The sequence below is a fragment of the Primulina tabacum genome, chromosome 4 (assembly GCF_025594145.1).
Source record: "Primulina tabacum isolate GXHZ01 chromosome 4, ASM2559414v2, whole genome shotgun sequence".
NCBI lineage: Eukaryota > Viridiplantae > Streptophyta > Magnoliopsida > Lamiales > Gesneriaceae > Primulina > Primulina tabacum.
Window position 1 is genome coordinate 40,682,098 of NC_134553.1, and position 20,695 is coordinate 40,702,792.

The 20,695-nt window shown below is 42.0% G+C and overlaps 1 protein-coding gene across 1 annotated transcript; it reads right to left on the bottom strand.

Annotated features, from left to right (window-relative positions):
* Positions 1-233: 233 nt before the first annotated feature.
* On the bottom strand, positions 234-3,360 carry LOC142541993 (uncharacterized). The gene is made up of 5 exons (XM_075648440.1): positions 2,884-3,360; positions 2,308-2,536; positions 1,541-1,804; positions 1,224-1,456; positions 234-728 (listed from the first exon to the last, which is right to left on the bottom strand). The coding sequence occupies exons 1-5, from the start codon at positions 3,358-3,360 to the stop codon at positions 234-236; spliced, it is 1,698 nt and encodes a 565-aa protein (XP_075504555.1).
* Positions 3,361-20,695: the final 17,335 nt, after the last annotated feature.

Genomic DNA, 20,695 nt, shown 5'->3' on the forward strand with positions numbered 1-20,695 from the left:
TTCTACCCATCCATTCTCTGTTTCATTCTAAATCATTCAATACCATTCATATCATATCTTAAAACCATAAATCATCACCATTACATCACATATCCCCAAACGATTATCATAATAAACCATAAAAGGAATAATGGCCATACTTAATCATAATCATTACCTTACATCATATGCATACGAATGTCTGGGCGTTACAATTCTCCCCACCTTAAGAAATTTCGTCCCCGAAATTGCCATTACTGTGCGAATAACTCAGGATATTGCAGTTTCATTTCTTCCTCGGGCTCCCATGTTGCTTCTTCAACTAACTGATTACGCCAAAGAATCTTGATAATGCCTATCTCTTTATTCCTTAGTACTTTAACCTTGCGATCTAAAATCTGGATTGGTACTTCTTGATAAGTCAAGTTCGGCATCAGATCCAACGCTTCATGTCTGAGAACATGGGAAGGGTTCGAGATGTACTTCCTGAGCATTGAGACGTGAAATACATTTTGGACTCTATCCAAGTCTGGCGGTAAGGCTAGACGATATGCTCTTTTTCCAATCCTGTCTAGAATTTCAAATGGGCCGATAAATCTTGGGCTTAGCTTTCCTTTCCTACCAAATCTCATAATGCCTTTGAGAGGAGCAATTTTGATAAAAACATGATCTCCAACTTCAAACTCCAAAGGACTTCTTCGGTTATCGACATAACTTTTCTGTCTGGTTTGGGCCGTCTTCATTGTATCCTGGATTAAAGTAATCACATCAGCTGTCTGTTGGACCAATTCTGGTCCTAACATCTTTCTTTCACCGACTTCATCCCAATTCAACGGTGACCTATATTTTCTGCCATACAATGCCTCGTATGGTGCCATGCCAATCGTCGCCTGATAACTATTGTTATAAGCAAATTCAGCAAGTGGCAATTTAGAATCCCAGATACCAGGAAAGTCAATCGTGCAGGCTCGTAGCATATCTTCAAGAATCTGAATCACCCTCTCTGACTGCCCGTCACTCTGAGGATGATAAGCTGTGCTAAAAGCCAACCTGATGCCCAAGGCTCTGTGCAAGCTCTTCCAGAATTCAGAAGTAAACCTTGGGTCACGATCAGATACAACTGACACAGGAATACCATGAAGTCTCACAATCTCAGCTACATAGACTTCAGCATACTATTTCATTGTAAACGTTGTCTTGACCGAAAGAAAATGAGCAGACTTGGTTAACCTATCAACAATCACCCAAATAGAGTTGTAACCTTTTTGTGTTCTTGGAAGTCCCGTTACGAAGTCCATAGTGATGTGCTCCCACTTCCACTGAGGTATTGGGAGGGATTGCAAAGTTCCAGCAGGTCTTTGATGCTCAATCTTCACCTGCTGACATGTTAGACATTCGGATATAAACTTTGCGATATCACTTTTCATACCTGGCCACCAGTAGAGACGTCGGAGATCTTGATACATCTTGGTGCTACCTGGATGTATCGAGTATGGCGTGGTATGAGCCTCTGTCAAAATATCCCGTCGAATGTCATCACCACTAGGAATACATATCCGACCTCTAAACGCTAACAAATCATCATTGTTCATCGCAAACTCTGTATTTCCTTTCTCATCGTCTTTAGATCGCAATTTCATCAACTGATTGTCATTAGGTTGCTCCCGTCGTATCCTATCTGTCAATGTAGGTTGAATAACCAAAGCTGAAAGTCTAGCTATGGTCCCTTGCTCTAACATAGCGATCTCGCTCCTCTGAAGATCCAATAGCAACGGCTTCTGAATCAATGAGCTCAAAGAAGAAACTGACTTGCGGCTCAAAGCATCTGCAACGACGTTTGCTTTACCTGGGTGGTAGCTAATGGTCACATCATAATCTTTAACAAGTTCTAACCACCTCCTCTGCCGCATATTAAGTTCCTTCTGCGAGAATAGATATTTTAAGCTCTTGTTGTCTGTGAAAACTTCACATTTCTCGCCATACAGATAATGCCTCTATATTTTCAATGCGAAGACCACAGCCGTAAATTCAAGATCGTGGGTGGGATAATTCTTCTCGTAGTCCTTCAACTGACGAGAAACATAAGTGATTACTTTGCCACGCTGCATCAGTACAGATCCAATCCCATCTTTGACGCATCAGTGTGTACAATAAAATCTTCAATACCACACGGAAGTGCTAGGATAGGGGCTGATGTCAACTTGTCTTTCAACACTTGAAATCCGTGTTGGCACTCGTTTGTCCACTCAAACTTCATCGCTTTCCTCGTCAGATTGGTTAATGGCAGTGCTATTTTTGATAAATTGGCAATAAAACGTTGATAATAACCTGCCAAACCCAGAAAACTACGCACCTCGGAGACTGTCGTCAGAATAGGCCATTGTTTAATCGCTTCATCTTCATAGGATCCACTGCAATACCTTCTCTCAAAAAAAATACGGCCTAGAAATGATACTTGCTCTAACCAGAATTCACACTTTTTCAACTTTGCGTATAACTGCTTTTTCCTCAATAACTGCAATACAGTTCTGAGATGCTCGGCATGGAGTTCCCGAGTCTTGGAATAAATCAGGATATCGTCAATGAAAACGATAATGAAGTTATCCAGATATGGCTTGAAGACCCGGTTCATTAGATCCATGAATACCGACGGTTTTCAACTAAGAACTCATAATGGTCGTACCTAGTTTTGAATGCAGTTTTAGGGACGTCAGATTCCCTAACTTTCAGTTAATAATAACTAGAACGCAGGTCGATCTTTGAAAACACTGTCGCTCCCTGAAGTTGATCAAAGAGGTCATCAATCCTTGGCAATGGATATTTATTCTTGATCGTAACTTTGTTGATCTCTCTGTAATCAATGCACAACCGCAAAGATCCATCTTTCTTTTTGACAAATAAAACCGGAGCTCCCCACGGAGAAGAACTCGGACGAATAAAGCCTTTGTCTAATAGATCTTGCAACTGATTCTTCAGCTCCTTCATTTCAGTCAGGGCCATTCGGTAAGGAGCTTTCGAAATCGGAGCAGTACCTGGAACCACGTCAATCACAAACTCAACTTCACGGTCAGGTGGTAATCCAGGCACATCATCTGCAAATATGTCAAGAAAATCCCGAACTACCTCAATCTCATTCAACTTCCTCGTCATCTCAGTATTCACATATATCACAACAGCTAAAAACCCCTGACACTCCTTTGATAACATTTCGTGAGCTTTGAGACAAGAAATATAAGGAGTGTCAAGCGAAATACTTGAACTCTGGAAAATCCCGCTATCATCATCTTCTGCAGGAAATCGCACCATTTTAGCCACGCAGTCAATAACGGCATGATATGACGATAGCCAGTCCATCCCCAAAATAACATCAAACGCCACCATGGGAATAATAATAAGATCAGCAAAATAGATTTTCTCATTTACTTGCACTGTACAACCTTTAAGAATATTGGAAGGCCATAAATCGTCTCCCGATGGCAACAAAATACTATAGTGGAGGGGTTCAAAGATGGAACAACATTCAAAGAGCGCAAGAAAATTTCAGACATAAAGGAATGCGTAGCACCAGTGTCAATCAATGTAATAGCAGCCTTGTCTGAAATTAAGATAGTACCTGATTTAACAGAAGAATCAGGATTTGCGCCTTCTTTGGTCATTGTGAAGATTCTGCCTTGAACCCTATCTTTCCCTTTCTCACCTTTCACTGGACAATTTTTGATAACATGTCCAACACCTCCACAACGAAAGCATCGATTACTTCCAACCAAGCACTCACCTATATGCATTTTGCCACATTTTGGACATACAGGTCGATCATACGTAGGCGGTGGCATAGAAGCGTTGGGTCGATGCTCCTCTTTTTCTTTGCCTCTGAACTTGCCCTTACCATTCCATCCGGATCCTTGGCCTTTAGTAGAAAAATCTTGGCGCTTCAACTGTCTTTCCCTTTCAATTTCCTTCTCGTCCTGCTCGGCCATCCTTGCTTTTTCAATAATCTCTTTATATGAAGCAGCTTTAGACATTCGAACGTCTCTTTTAATTTCAGCCCGGACACCTCTGAGAAAATGCTCGCCCTTTTCGATGTCATTGTTGGCCAGATATGGGGCAAACTGACACCCCTCTTCGAATTTGAGAATATACACTTGTATTGACATATTTCCTTGCTTCAGTTCTAGAAATTCCTTCACTTTCTGACTTCGAACATCTCGAGGAAAATATTTGTCGTAGAATAAATCTTTAAACTCCTGCCACTTGAGTGCCGAGACATTAACTGATATCTTGGTGGCGTCCCACCAAGTCCTCGCCGTCTTGGTCAGTAGAAAAATGGCACAGCTGACTCGATCTATATCTTGAAACTGATGATAATCATATATAGCCTCCACAGCTTTGACCCATTCCAAGGCGACCATGGGATCAGAGCTACCATCAAATTCTGGTGGCTTCATCTTACGAAATCTTTCATATGCGCCTTCACTACCGGGATCGGGCCTCACTTGCTCTCTCTCTATCCCTCGCCCTGCATTCTGCATCTGTAAGGGCTGCTGAATTTGCTCGCCATGTACCTTGGCCAGTTCTTTCAGTAACTTGCTAAATTCACCAACCACTCTAGATGATGAACTATCCTCCCCTTCTGGTGCTTTACGCTTAGGCGGCATGATCCTATGGTACATATTAGTTTAAAACCATTTTCATACATAACATATCATAATTATTGAGGCTACACATCCATATTATATCAAATGATGCAGATACATACATACCGAATTGTCGACAGCAGAGAAAGTCATATGCCAAATCATTGTTCCGAAAATCTCGGCTCTGATACCACTAAATGAAACACTCGTGACTAAAATGCATAATTAGTGCGGAAGCTTTAAAATATAATTTGGAGAAAATGTGTAATTTTAAAATTTGGGCAGCATCTCCCCGTACTGTCTCAAACAACACATAAAACACATGCAAAAGATTTTCATATTCATCAGATACCATTAAGTAAAGTATCTACACATCTTGCCAAAACCGAAGCGCAAAACAACATTTTCAATGTTTTCCAAAATAGCCAAAAGCTTGACATAACAAAAATAACATCCATCGAAATCTCCAAAGTTTGGCATATTCCTTTCTCTCGCTTCGACAACTCAAGGATGATCAGTCTTTCTTACATGTGCCTGCATCACATGAACATATCTGGAATGAGTATAAAACTCATCAAATGGAATCAATACTAACAAGGTACATATATATCATTTTATTGCAAAACATAAAATGGGTAGCCTCAATTTCATTTTCTTGAAAACATTATCAATCTCATTTCGTAAACGTCGAATCATCATTAATATCATCCGTCAAGAATCATAATACAACAATACATAGGGATGATAATCATTTCATTGATCAACTGAGGAATTGATAGTTCTTATAAGATAGTTCATTCATTGCTAACCCTCTTCGTAAAAACGAATCATATAGGAGGGACATGTACTGTAAGGCCCGAGATTTTAATTACGGTAATCTGAGATTAATCTGAAATGATTTATTGATTACTTGATGGGATTTAGATGGGACACATTGGAATTGAATTTCGTATTGTGAAGTGCGGGTTGTGCGTGACCAGAAGATCTCGCGCATATGCGCGAAAAGTATGCGCGCATATGCGCTCGCGCATATGCGCGACTCATGAGAGGAGCCGAGGGAGAACTCCAGAGAGTTCGGCGCATATGCGCGACGTGGATGGGCGCACATGCGCGAGGTAGGCAGAACGTTACGCGCACATGCGCGGCTTGAATGCGTGCACATGCGCGGAACTTCCAGAGAGTTTGGCGCACATGCGCGACAGAAGGCGCGCATATGCGCGAATGGTGAAGGCACGAGACAGTAGGTCTCGCGCATATGCACGAATGGTGAAGGCACGAGACAGTAGGTCTCGTGCATATGCGCGACTTATGTGCGCGCATATGCGCGAGCAGTCCGGTAGTTCGGATAAGGCTTCCGGCGCATATGCGCGGCCTTGTGCGCGCATATGCGCGCGACATGCAGAACAAGAACAACCCACTTGTCTCTTTTATGGGCGACGTGTATATATATATATATGTATATCCAAGCAATTTCCTCAGAATGGAGAATGGAAGCACCGAGGAAGCTTTGAGTGAGATTTGAGATTTACGAGTGATCCGTCCTTCTGATTTTGAATCTAAGTACAGCACCGAGTTCCTAGCGACGACAGCTTCAACTGTACGTAAGTTTTGTACGTTTAGATACGATTTGAAATTATGATGTTGTCAGAATTGAATAGGAATCATATATGGTGTTTCTGATACAATGGACATCGTATAATTGAATTCAGATTAAAGAACAGACTGTCTATGTAATTGTTATGAATTTTGGAGTCGATTTGATTGAAAATCGATATCAGATTTATATCATCGTTGAGATTCTGATTCCTACCGATATTAATTATGAGTTCTGGTATTATATCTGTGATGTTGAAATTGACGGGGTTATCGAGATTGTATTATTATGCCGTCGAAACATCAGTTGATTGATATTGAGTAGATTCAGTATTGATTTAGATGGTATTGTTGTATCGTATGTCGATTGGCATTGATCCGATTATGTTTTGATTTGAGTATTAATCAGAACAGGTTTTGAACTGAGTTATATACTGATATTGTATCCATTCGATTGTTATTATCAGATTGGATATGGACAGAGTTGAATTCGGGACTTCGTCTTCGTCAGATCCGAGAAGATAAAGGTATAAATTAATGTTGAGTTGGGATTGCACAACTCGAGTGAGGTTTGGCTCGAGTTTCCCTAAATCACATACTTTACCTTATTGTATTGATTTGATTGATGTACTTGTTCTCTTGATTTATAGACAGCAGGTATTAGACGAGTAATCTTGTGACAGAAGTGTCTGATAGTGGTGGGATTGCCACGAGCACATTGCACGATGTCACAAGATAGTGTATTGGCGATAGTGCCAAAGTCAGTCACCGGATGTTTGGCTATCGATGTGGATAGAAATGTGGCTTCTTCTATTACTGGTGATCGGTACCAGTATCGATGTGGATAGAATTACAGAACTATTATTGATTCTTGCCAGGAGATGGTAAGATTCGGACCTGAAATGGCCGATGAACGAATGATATACGGTAAGGATTCTCGATTTTGAATTCCTTGATATCCGTATTATGTATGATTCGATGATTATCGAAAAGAATAGGAGTAATTCCTTATGTATTCAGTTGAGTACTGAAGTTGAGCCTATCTGGGAATGATTTGTCAGTAGCAGGAGAGTTGCTATAGTCGTTCCAGATGAAATTTCGGGTTTGTCTTATATCAGGGAGAGCGACTTCAGCCTTGATTTGATATCAGGTATGGATTTCATTTTAAACTTCTGTACAAAATGATATTGAAAGAATTGAAATGTCAGTTAGAAGATTTACTGCCTGAGAGTTACAGTTACATCTGATTATGTGTTTCTCTGGGAAATACTTCAGTTCTGTGTATGAGTTGATAAATCCTGTGTTCCGAAGTGTTCTAATGACCTTATGCTCGTCTTATCTATGATATTTTGATATATTTGCAGCGTATGATTGATTGAATCGAACAGTTGAAATTTGTATTGAATATTCTGGGAACTGAGATTGTGGTATACAGAATTGTTCGGCTATGAATCCAGATTGCAACAGATTGTATTCAGAGTCTGTTATATCTGAAGATAGTATACTGATTGATTGTAGCACAGTTGAGACAGTGATCAGTGGCTGAAAACGACATTAAAAATGGCAGAACTTCAGAACGTTCAAGCCGGCTCAGAGCTGATGTTAAAAATTACAGCAGTTCCGATGTTTGATCAGATTGTTCAGAACTTGATTTCGATAGTCAGAACAGTGTGTCAATCAGAATACCTTGTAGGTAATGCTTTATTTTATATAATTAGCTGATTTTTTTGTGCCAGATATTTCGAATTTGAAATGACGGGTAGTGTCAGAGGCACACAGTAGTGGATTCAGTATTATTCTGGTAACAAGAAATGTGTGATAATTCGAACGGACAGTTTCGATGTAAACAAATGAAATCAGTTTTGTCAGAATTTGTATTGAAATGTCTAAATCGCTGACAGATGAAGACTGGAAGATAGAAACCAGGAAATTGGTTATACAGATTATCGATTCCTGAATAGAAATAGGAGTACAATTCTATGGATCTGGTGATAGAATTACCGAAATCGTGCCAAGAATGTACCAGTATGTGGTTATGATTGAACGATTGTTCAAATCTGCATATGCTATATGGTACAGGATGACGTACAGATAGGACAAGACGACTGAGAGGTATGTCAGAAAAAGGGTCAGATGGTATTGAATGCCAGAGTTAATTATATCATACCGTGATTTTTGGTTGATTTTAAACTTTTGGCAGAATGTATAGCATGATTTTTTATCTATGATTTATAGATTGACGGATAGTCGGAGCGAACTATCTAGATACTGGAGGATATCCAGGAACTGTAGTGCTGGATTTTAGCACTAGTGACCTGATGTCTTGTCACTTTATGAATTATTGTATAATGATAGCTATCAAACGAGTATTGAGATAGCTACAGATGAGACATTGTACAGTGAGTACTGCGGATTCCGCTGAATGGGAATGATATTATGGTGATATCTGAGATTGAATTTGATAACAGCTGATGATATTGATTTGGTTAGCAAGGAAGACTGGAGTGTCAGATTAGACGGTTTAGGAGCCCTGCCCTTAAGATAAACCTCTAACCCGAATCTCTGAACCTCTGACTGAAGAGGTCTTTTCACTGACAACTGTGCTACGACTGCAACCTTTCGGCTCAAGGCATCTGCCACAACATTAGCTTTCCTAGGATGGTAGCTAATTTCGCAATCATAGTCTTTTACCACTCCAACCACCGTCTCTGTCTCATATTTAATTCTTTCTGCGTGAAGAAATACTTGAGACTCTTGTGATCAGTGAATATCTGGCATTTCTCGCCGTACAAATAATGTCTCCATATCTATAACGCAAAGACAACGGCGGCTAACTCAAGATCATGAGTCGGGTAGTTCTTCTCATGCACTTTCAACTGCCTGGAAGCATAAGCTATAACCCGACCATGCTGCATCAACACTGCGCCTAACCCAAGTTTAGATGCATCGGTGTACAACCCTTGCCCTGATGGCATGGCTAACACTGGCGCTAAAATAAGAGCTTTCTTCGGCTCAACCCATTCCTTGACTGCTGCTACCTTAGCTGGATCCACCTCAATACCAATGCTAGATATTATATGACCCAAAAACGCTACCTTCTCCAAAAAAAATTCACACTTACTAAATTTCGCAAACAACTTGCGACTCTGCAAAACCTGCAAAACTGTACTCAGGTGTTGACTGTGCTCCTCGCAGCACTTCGAGTAAATGAGAATATCGTCAATGAACACTATGACGAACTGGTCTAGGTAGGGTTGAAATACTCAATTCATCACGTCCATAAAAATTTCTGGAGAATTCGTCAGTTCAAAAGTCATCACTAAAAACTCGTAATGCCCATATCTGGTTCTGAAAGCTGTCTTATGAACTTCGGCATCCTTCACCTTCAGCTGGTGATACCCCGATCGAAGATCTATCTTAGAAAACACTGTAGCTCCCTGTAACTGATCGAACAAGTCCTCGATCCTTGGAATTGGGTATTTGTTCTTGATCGTTACCTTGTTCAGTTCACGGTAATCGATACACAGCCTCATGCTTCCGTCTTTATTCTTCACAAAGAGCACTGGTGCGCCCCATGGTGAGAAACTAGGGCGGATGAATTCTTTGTCTAGGAGCTCCTGAATCTGCTGTTTGAGCTCTAACATCTCAACTGGAGCTAACCTGGTACGGTGCCTTAGAGATTGGCATGGTACTTGGCATAAGATCAATGTAAAATTCCACCTCTCTCTTTGTGGAAGGCCTGTGACGTCATCTAGAAAGACGTCCGGAAATTCTCTGACTACTGGTACATCAGATAACGACAGAGTGGGTACGTCAGGTGCAGAAATAATGCTAGCCAAGAAAGCGTGACAACCCTTGTGCATAAGTCTCCGCGCCTACATGCAAAAGATCTTGCGAGGGAAACTCCTCCATCTAGCTGGATCAAAGAGAAACTGCTCTGTGCCCAAAGGTCTTACTAACACTGACCTTTTCTGGAAATCGATAAAAACTCTGTTGTTTGTCAGCCAATCCATTCCCAAAATGATATCAAACTCTGGCATCGGCAACGCGATCAAATCGGCATACACTAGGTGCCCCTGCAGCTCGAGATCGATGGCTGATAATTCTTCTCCTGATGGGATATGTCTCTAAGTAGCTCATGTCGATTCAAATAAACTTGACGTCCAGGTGACTAGCGAACGTCTCTGAAATATAAGAGTGAGTGGCTCCTGAGTCTATCAGGGCTTTCGTGGATACTCTCTTTATGAAAATGTTTCCTGAGAGATGTTAGCACACACAAACTTATATCCCAACTTCTAACCTCAACCTCAAGCATAGAAGAAATTTATATCCCAAGTCACCAAAATATTAACTAGCACACTAAAATCCCAAATACAATTCAAAATATGCATAGCAAGAATAACGCGGTGCTTAAATAAATAAGTTTACCAGTCAATAACGTCGTGTCTGGGTTCGCCTCCTGAGCATGCATGACGAACACTCTCCCCTGGGTTGGCTGCCTTCACTGTGGACACTCCTTTAACATGTGATCGCTGGCTCCACATTTAAAGCACTTGTCTGATCCATATAGACACTGTCCCAGGTGCTGGCGGTGGCACTTCGGGCACAACGGGTACTCCGGTCTCTGAGGAGCCTTTGGCTGTGGGATAGGTTCCTTGCCTTTTGGCGGTCCCTGATATGGCTTCTTTCTTGGCTGCCCCTGGAATGGCCTCTTGAACTGAGGTCGCTGTTGATGCTGCTGTGGTGCCTGATAGGGCCTCTTGCCCTGCCTATCGACCTCGATATCTTTCTGGTCCTGCTCTGCTGCCAAGGCTCTAGATACTGCAACGGCGTAGGTAGTCGGACCAGCAACTCTCACATGGCGGCGTAAGATCGGCCGCAACCCATCCATAAAATATCTCAGCTTCCCCTGGGCATCATTAGCTATCAGGGACACAAAATGACACCCCCTCTCAAACTTCCTCACGAACTCAGCTACGCTGATGTCTCCCAGACGCAACGTCATGAACTCCCTGGTCAGTCTGGATCGTACTTCTTCAGTGAAGTACTTAGAGTAGAATACCTCCTTGAAACCGTTTCATGTCAGTGTCTGCAAGTTCACTGACACCAACGCACTATCCCACCAAAGTCTAACGCCCCTGTCAGAAGGAACGTAGCACATCTGACCCTATCCGCGTCTTGCAGCTCCATAAATGCAAGAATCACCTCAATGGACTTAATCCATCCTTCAGCTATCATCGGGTCAGTAGTCCCCGAAAAGCCCTTTGGGTTCATCCCCCTGAACCTCTCATACACCGCCTCCAGTCTGGGCCTAGCCCCCGTATCAACTGCAGCCTGGTTCCCAGCAAACTGTGCGAAGAACTGAGTCATACTTGCAAGCATCTGTGCTTGCATATCTGGCGGTGGAGGAGGTGGAGCGTCTCTCCCTTCCTCCCGAGCCTTCCTGTCCTCATCCCTTACTTCACGGTTAATCAAGCGTCTAGGAAGCATACTGTTCAAACAATTTACCCAACACGTAAACCCAATATGCATGAACATAATATCAATAGCATAAGATGCACGTAAATCGAACTTAAAACATGGACATGCTGAAATCATGACTTAATACTTAATACATAACATAATTCAAAACTTTAAAACTTACAGACTAGAGGTGTGGCTTGGTGAGCTTCTCGCAACTGGCAGTAGGCATAACCCTTTACAAGAACATCGCTCTGATACTACCAACTGTAACGTACCGTACTTTTAACTATTTAAAATTTGCGGAAAAATAAAAATTTTCTTAAATGAGTACTCAACCTTCAAATTCCAATGAAAATATATTGTTCATCCAAAATATTTGCGACAAAAGATGTCAAATAAAGTTGCTAAAGAAAGTGTTTGTTTAAACATCGTAAACCAAAACGTGAAATAAGAGTATTTTGAGCATTTCGTAAAAACTTCCAAACATGGGCGGTCCTCGGGTTTAGCCTCCCGCTGAGTCCAAGCCAGCTCACTGGTCCCCACCTCTCGCCTTCTCAAATTCATTCTCACCTCCATCGATCAAGTCTAGTGAGTCTAAAGACTCAACATGTATAAACTGGGAGTAACAAGTAATACGTAATAAAAAAAATCACAAGCAATTTTAAAATAGAACGTACATACTGAAACTTGAACTTGTATACCAAAAGCTTGAACATACGTGCATACATATGTAGACGTGCCATCAACATAAAACTTTTCTTAAACATGTTTGCATACTTGTGCATACTTGAACATACATAAACATCATCATTTTGCGTAGAGGCATGTTTCAAAGCAAGTGACCCATACATAAATACTCCTGATAAGACTAAACCACAGTACTGGGCTGACAGGGAAGATCCACAGGCACATACATGAGATCCCCGTTCATAATTTAACGGGTGGATTGGTCACTGGTCATACTTTACCGCTTTCGAATCCTGATCTAAACCCATTCATAATTTAACGGGGTGGATTGGTCCCTAGTCATACTTTACCGCTTTCCAATCCCATATATAATTTGGTCACAAGACATTTAGCATACCTCAAAAACTTAAAAGTATTTTCTTTGCACGTCGAACATACTTACTTAGCGTTGAGGGATTCGTTGGATCTCGCTTGGTGCCTCTGCTGCACATACTAACACATTAACAAGCGCTTAGCTTTCATACTTTGACGTACTACTCGTACTTAACCCCGAAGTAAATAAGTGGCTTATGACGTTCTAGAACATTCGGGACTTGACCTCTTTTAATTATACTAGCCATGACATCAAACCCCGAAACAAGCTCTAAAATGACGTTGGAACATTTCCCAAAAATAAAAGACATGAACTCACTATTGAATTTTAAAAGAAGAAAGAACCCAAACACTCTCACAGATGGGGCCGCGCTCGGGCGGTAAAACATTACCGCTCGAGCGCCAGGTCTTCTGGGAAAAACACTCGGACAGAAGGAGTGGCACTCGGGCGGTAAAATATTACCGCTCGGGCGCCAAGTTTTCTGGACTCCGCGACTAGCATCTTAATACTCCTAACTAAAATGATACGATTCGTGAACCAAACCATCGAGACTCATCCAAGGGCACTATGACACTAACCCGACTCCGCAAAAACGCCCCAAATGTTCCCAAATAAACTACGCACCACACTCAACGCAATAAAACCCATAAACTCAATTTTGACAACAAATGTTTCCTACGATTTCTAATGCAACCAACGACTATCGACATGAAATGAAGCATCAAAACTCATCCCAAAATCATATTCCATATACCTAAACACAGCAGCGATCACCCTACGGTTCCCAACGAAGCCTGCAACAAATAAACTTCAAGAACACATCAATAGCATAATATTCAAAAAACGCAGTTTGAGCAGCCCCACGAAAAACACCATAACTAAATTAATTTTTATCCAAATATTTCGAATTTTATATCAAATCGAAGGTATCAATAAGTTCTACATTTCATATGTTGAAAGGTTTTCCATAAAAGCGATCGAAAAATCGCAGTAATTCAAAATACAATAAAAACGAAATTTTGAGATCTAAAAACGTTGCACAGATTGATCAAACAATTTTTCTGCTCAAACCACTTACATCACACATGGATCTTCTCGAATAAAAACATCGCAACACAAAATATGACTAGATCGACGCTGGAAAAACAGAATATACATGCCTTTTGATAATTAAAAGTACCGAAACGGCGATACAAACGCTAAAACGGAGCGAGGCTTGATCCGGGACGAACGTGGCCCTATTTTCTTTGAAGAAAACTCGCAAAAATGAGCTGGAAGGTTGAAGGGGAGGGACGGCTGCTGCTCTCTCAAGAACCCTAAGTTTTCTCTCCTCTCAAAATAATAAAAATCTGAAACGTGATTGTGTGTGTGTGTTTTTACGTGAGTATGTGTGTGTAAATAAGTGTGTGCTTGAGTTCAGTAATTAGCAAAGGTAGATAATTTGCTTAATTACACACTTAACAACTAATTAAAATACTAAACCTTCTCTAATTTTAATAAAATCCCAAAAAAATAAAATGCACACTTGCTAAACTTTAAAAGTTATAAAATTCTAAAATTTCTAAATAAATAATTTAGGCTTTAAAATGTTGAAACTTATTAAATTAATTAATATGCCCCAAACTTAACTTAAAAATAAAATGCCACGTTTTAAAATTGCCAAATTTGTCGCCGGTCTCTATTCCTCGATTCCGCATCGAATAATCGCCTTAAGCATGAAACTCGAGAAATATTTTAACGTGAATCACATAAACATTAAAATAATGCATCGCTAAAACTCATTTTAAATAAATCATGATCACTAAAAATCATCTTAAACTTAAATTAAAGATTTAACAATTAAATAAATACATGGGTTTTACGTGTACTGATTTTGGGCTCTACAGACTTTGTGACGGGGCTTTCGAGGAGTACTAGTGGATATAATGTCATCTAGGTGATAGTTGATCGGCTCACTAAATCAGCTCATTTCCTACCGATCAGGAAGACTTTCACCATGACTCAGTACGCAGAGTTGTACATCAGAGAGATAGTCAGACTGCACGGGATTCCAGTGTCCATCGTGTCAGACAGGGATTTGAGGTTCACGTCTTCGTACCTAAAGATTCTACACCAGGCATTGGGTACTAAGTTGTTGTTCAGTACTGCCTTCCATCCTCAGACTGATGAACAGCCAGAGAAATTGATTCAGATTCTCGAGGACCTACTCCACGCTTGCATGATCGACTTCTAGGGCAGCTGGGAGCCAAATTTACCTCTCATGGAGTTCACATACAACAACAGTTATCAGGCTTCGGTCGGTATGGCTCCATACGAGACACTGTACGGGAGGAAGTGTAGGTAGCCATTTTATTGGAATGAGGTAGGAGAGAGAGAGCAAATTTAGGTCCAGATATTGTCAGCAGACCGCAGAGTTAGTGGTCAAAATTCAAGACAGGATGAGGACCTCTCAGAGCCACCAGAAAAGTTATGCGGATCAGAGGCTCAGAGATCTTAAGTTCGCAGTAGGGGATCACGTTTTTGTGAAAGTCGCATCGATGAAGGGTATGATGAGATTTGGGAAGATGGACAAGCTAAGCACTAGCATACAGTGGTGCATTGCCGCAGAATCTGGGACACTCGCATACAGAGTTGCATTGCCGCAGAATCTGGTGGGAGTTCATAACGTGTTCCACGTCTCTATGCTGCGGAAGTACATGTCGAATCCTTGGCATGTGCTGAACTTTGAGCCACTTCAGCTGACACCGCTCCTATCATTCGAGGAGAGACCCACTAAGATTTTAAACAGACGGAAGCAAAGGCTCCGGAACAAGGTGATCTACATGGTCAAATTCAAGTGGATGAATCATTTCAAGGAGGAGGCTACTTGGGAGACTGAGGCCGAAATGAGGAGTCGCTACCTAGAGTTATTCGGTATGTTTTAAATTTCGAGGACAAAATTTTACTTTAAGGGGGAGAGTTGAAAGGTCAAGGAAATTTAAATTTACGTAACCTGAATGCATGCAATCTAGAGTTTTATTTAAATCATGTGTTTATATATTTTATGCATTTAATGCATAATGCATGGTTAGGACTTATTTAACGATATTTTTAAAATTTCACGAATTGGGGTTTCTAGATGCATTTCAGCTCACGGTAATCGATGCACAGTCTCATGCTTCCGTCTTTCTTTTTCACAAAGAGCACTGGTGTGCCCCACGGTGAGAAACTCGGGCGGATAAAATCCTAGTCTAAGAGCTCCTGAATCTGCTGCTTAAGTTCTAACATCTCTGCTGGAGCTAATATGTACGGTGCCTTAGAGATTGGCATTGTGCCTGGCATGAGATCGATTGCAAACTCCACCTCTCTATCTGGTGGAAGGCCTGCGACGTCGTCTGGAAAGACATCTGGGAAATCTCTGACTACTGGCACCCCTGATACAGAAGGAGTGGGCACGTCCGGTGCTGAGATAATGCTGGCCAAGAAGGCCTGACACCCCTTCGAAATGAGTCTCCGTGCCTGCATGCAAGAGATCACGCGCGGGAAACTCCTCCATCTGGCTGGCTCAAAAAGAAACTGCTCCATGCCCAATGGTCTGACTAACACTGATCTCTTCTGAAAGTCGATAAGAACTATGTTCTTAGTCAGCCAGTCCATTCCCAATATGATGTCGAATTCTGGCATTGGCAATAGGATTAAATCTGCATATACTAGGTGGCCATGCAGTTCTAGATCGATATCTCTGACCACACTGGTAGCTAACAGCTCTTTCCCTGATGGGACTGTCACTGAAAAGTTCACGTCTAGGCCAACGGACTTGAGGTACAAATGATTAGCAAAAGTCTCCGATATGAAGAAGTGAGTGGCTCCTGAGTCTATCAGTGCAGTTTTGGATAATCTCTTAATAAAAATGTTTCCTGAGATGCGTTAGCACAACACAAAACTTATATCCCCAACATACAAATAGTAACCTAAAGCATAATAGAACTCAATATCCCAAGTCACACAAAATATTACTAGCACACTAATAATCCCAAGCAAAATTTCCACATGCATGGCAAAATAATACTGAGTTTAGGTAGAAGTAGAAAGGTTTACCAGTCAGTAAAGTGGTGTCTGGATCCGCCTCCTGTGCATGCATGGCGAATACCCTGCCCTGGGTTGGCTTCTTCCACTGCGGGCACTCCTTCACAATGTGGTCACTGGATCCTCATTTGAAGCATTTGCCTGATCCGTACAAACACTGGCCCCTATGCTGACGATTGCACTTTGGGCACACGGGGTATTATGGCTTCTGAGGAACTCCCTGCTGCTGGATTGGAACCTTGCCCTACGGCAGTCCATGATACTGCTTCTTCCCTGGTGGCCCCTGGGGAGGCCTCCTATGCTGGGGTCGCTGATGATGCTGCTGCTGGTACTGCGGAGCCTGATAGGGCCTCTTGCCCTGCCTGTCAGCCTCAATATCTCGCTGGTCTTGCTCTGCCGCCAGCGCTCTAGATACGGCGACTGCATAAGTAGTAGGGCCAACTACCCTCACATCACGGCGCAAGATCGGCCGCAGTCCATCCATGAAATGCCTAAGCTTTGCTTGGGCATCATTCGCAATGAGGGGTACGAAGTAACACCCCCTCTCAAACTTTCTGACAAAATCTGCCACACTACTGTCTCCCTGTCTCAGCGTCATAAATTACCTGGTCAGACGAGAGTGTACCTCTTCAGTGAAGTACTTGACGTAGAACACCTCTTTGAATCCGTTCCACGACAGAGTCTGCAAGTTTACTGCCAGTGATGAACTCTCCCACCATAATCTAGCATCCCCTGACAGCAAGAATATAGCACATCTGACCCTGTCAGCGTCAGTCAGCTCCATAAAGTCAAATATTACCTCGATGGACTTGATCCATCCCTCAGCTACCATCGGGCCAGTAGTACCCGAAAACTCATTCGGACTCATCCTCCTGAACCTCTCATATATTGCCTCTGGTCTAGGCCTCTCCTCGGGGCCTACAGCAGTCTGGTTTCTCGCAAACTGTGCGAAGAATTGCGTCATACCAGTAAGCATCTGCGCCTGCATATCTGGAGGTGGTGGTGGAGGATTGGCTCTTCCCTCATCTCGAGGCTCTCTGTCCTCCTCCCTAGCTTCCCGGTTAATCATACGTCTAGGAGGCATACTGTTCCAATGAATTACCCAACACGTAAACCCAACATGCATGAATATGATATAAATGACATACGATGCACGAAATTTGAACTTAAACATGAACATGCTGAAATCATGGCTTAATGCATACTACATAGCATAAATTTTTGAAACTTTAAAACTTACAGACTTGAGGTGTGACTTTGTAAGCTTCTTGCGGCTCGCGATAGACGTAACCCTTTACAAGAACACCGCTCTGATACCAACTGTAACGCCCAGATTTGACGACTGTCCTCACTGTACCAAGACGAGTATTTCCAGCGTGCTTATGTCCTCACTCACACGCACCCTAGGAAACTTCCCAGGAGGTCACCCATCCCAAAATTGCCCCAAGTCAAGCACGCTTAACTTTGGAATTCTTATGTGATGAGCTACCGAAAAGAAGATGCACCTTCGTGATATGAGTAGTACCAATCAAATCTTTTAAGCCCTCTTCAACTGTACAGTCCATTATATTGAACAGTCTCGTAATCCCTCTCATTCCCGTGTGGGTCGGTTCATTCATGTTCCCTCCACCTAGAAGTCTGCCAGGAGTCGCTCATTGTCCGTGCAACTGATGGCACCGACGATCACCCCCCGCCCTCTTCGGCCCCGGGCCTCACATGCCCACTAGCTTCCGCTTGGTTCGTCCCTGAACCACACCGTACTAAGAGAGGTCGGCTCTGATACCAACTGTAACGTACCGTACTTTTACCGTTCAAAATTTGCGGAAAAATTTAAAATTTTCTTAAACATAACATACATAACCTTCAAAGTTTGTTATAAAATATCTCAACCAAGTCCCCCATTAGACATGGTTGCTCAAAATAACTTCAATAAAATTTGCTCACAAAAGGTTTGCTCAAAGTGTTTCCCTCAAAACATGAAATCAGAGTAAATTAACATTTGCATAAAAACGTAAACATTGCGGTCCTCGGGTTAGCCTCCCGCTCAGTCCAAGCCTGCCCCTTGGTCGCCACCTCTTGTCTCCTCATCAACATACTCACCTGCATCAATCAAGTCTAGTGAGTCTGAAGAGTCAACACGTATAAACTGGGAAATAGCGAGTACTACATAATAAAACCGCATGCAACTTTAAAAATAGAACATACATACTTGAACTTGAATTTAATATGCTTGAAACTTGAACATCGTGAGCTTAACATAGACGTGCCATCAACATGAGCTTTTCTTAAACATTCTCGTAACATAAACTTGAGCGTATAAAGCATAATTTTGCGTAGAGGCATGTTTCAAAGTAAGTGACCCATAACATAATAAGGCCTGATCAGACACACCACAGTACTGGGCCGACAGGAACGTATCCACTGCCGCATACATAAGATCCCCGTTCATAAGTTTAACGGGTGGATTGGTCTCTGTTCATAAGTTTAACGCTTTCCAATCTCGATCTGAACCAGTTCATAAGTTTAACGGGGCGGAGAGGTCCTCGGCCACGTTCATCGACTTCCAAACCCATTCATACATTTGGTCACAAAGCAATTAGCATACCTCAAAACTTTAAAATGTTTTCTTTTGCACGTCATCATACTTACTTGGCGTTGAGGGATTCGTTAGATCTCGTTTGGGGCCGTTGCTGCAACATGCTAACATGAGCTCAAAAGTTTAACTTGCGTTACTTAGACGTAATCATCATGCCTATACCTAAGCTCAATCGCTTACTTAGGACATGCTAAAATTCTCATGACTCGACCATGTAAATCAGTGCACTAAACCAAAACATCAAACCTCAAAGCATACATCAATATTTTTTCCAAAATAAGCAGTACACGGACCCCGTGCCTGGGTCTGTGTAAGGGTCCGGGTAGGTTCGGTAAAATGTGTGCGAAGGAAAAAGGAAGGCACGGACCCCGTGCCTGGTCCGTGTACAGGTCCGTATACATACTGTAAAATGTGTCGTGAAAAAAAGGAATGGCACGGACCCCGGGTCCAGGTCGTGTCAAGGTCCGTGTACTCTCGCTTTCTTGGCACTAAGGAGGAAATAAAGGCACGGACCCCGTGTCAGGGTCCGTGTAGGGGTCCGGCTAGCCACTGTATGACGAAACCTGCGTGAAAAACTTAACATGACATTTCTTTCTTCCAACCAACCCAAATGGACTAAGAATCGACACCCCGAGACATCTCCTAGGACACTATAGCACTGAATCAAACCTTTAAAAATACTCCAATACGACTACGCATCCCAAACGATGCAACAAACCGTGAACACGACAATTGACGAACAAACCCATCATAGAACTTTTAATGCATAGAAGTGCCTACCAACACGAAACGACAACCCAAAAATCATTCCAACGCCACACTAAACATACTTAGACGCAGCAACGATCACCCGTTGATCCCCAACGAAGCCTGCAACAAATAAACTTCAAGAACGCATCAATATCATAATTTACTGAAAATGCAGTTTGAGCAGTCCCACGAAAAACACCATAACTCACTCAATTTTTATCCAAATTACTCGAATTTTATATCAAATCGAAGGTATCAAAAAGTTATCCATTTTTCGTGTTGAAAGTTTTCTCAAAATCTTGACCGAAAATTCGAAGTTTTAACAAGAACAGTAAAAACAAGATTTAGATCTAAAAATTTTCCTTCAAAGTCGATCCAATCAATTAACCGCTCAAACTACGAACATCATACATGAATTTTTACGCATAAAGACAACGCAACGCATAATATGACATGATCGACGCAGCAAAGGAGAGATTATACATGCCTTTTGAATCTTAAACGTTACCGAACCGACGATACCGAAGCGGAGATGGAAGCGAGGTTGATCCGGGA

What these genes read in the sequence shown, in the direction of transcription:
- LOC142541993 (XM_075648440.1), bottom strand. Translation starts at nt 3,360, where the DNA reads ATGGTGGCGTTTGATGTTATTTTGGGGATGGACTGGCTATCGTCATAT. An exon ending in CTTCTCCGTGGGGAGCTCCG is followed by an intron (nt 2,537 to 2,883) that starts GTTTTATTTGTC and finishes ATTTATTCCAAG; the next exon opens with ACTCGGGAACTCCATGCCGA. An exon ending in AAGGTTACAACTCTATTTGG is followed by an intron (nt 729 to 1,223) that starts GTGATTGTTGAT and finishes ACTTTAATCCAG; the next exon opens with GATACAATGAAGACGGCCCA.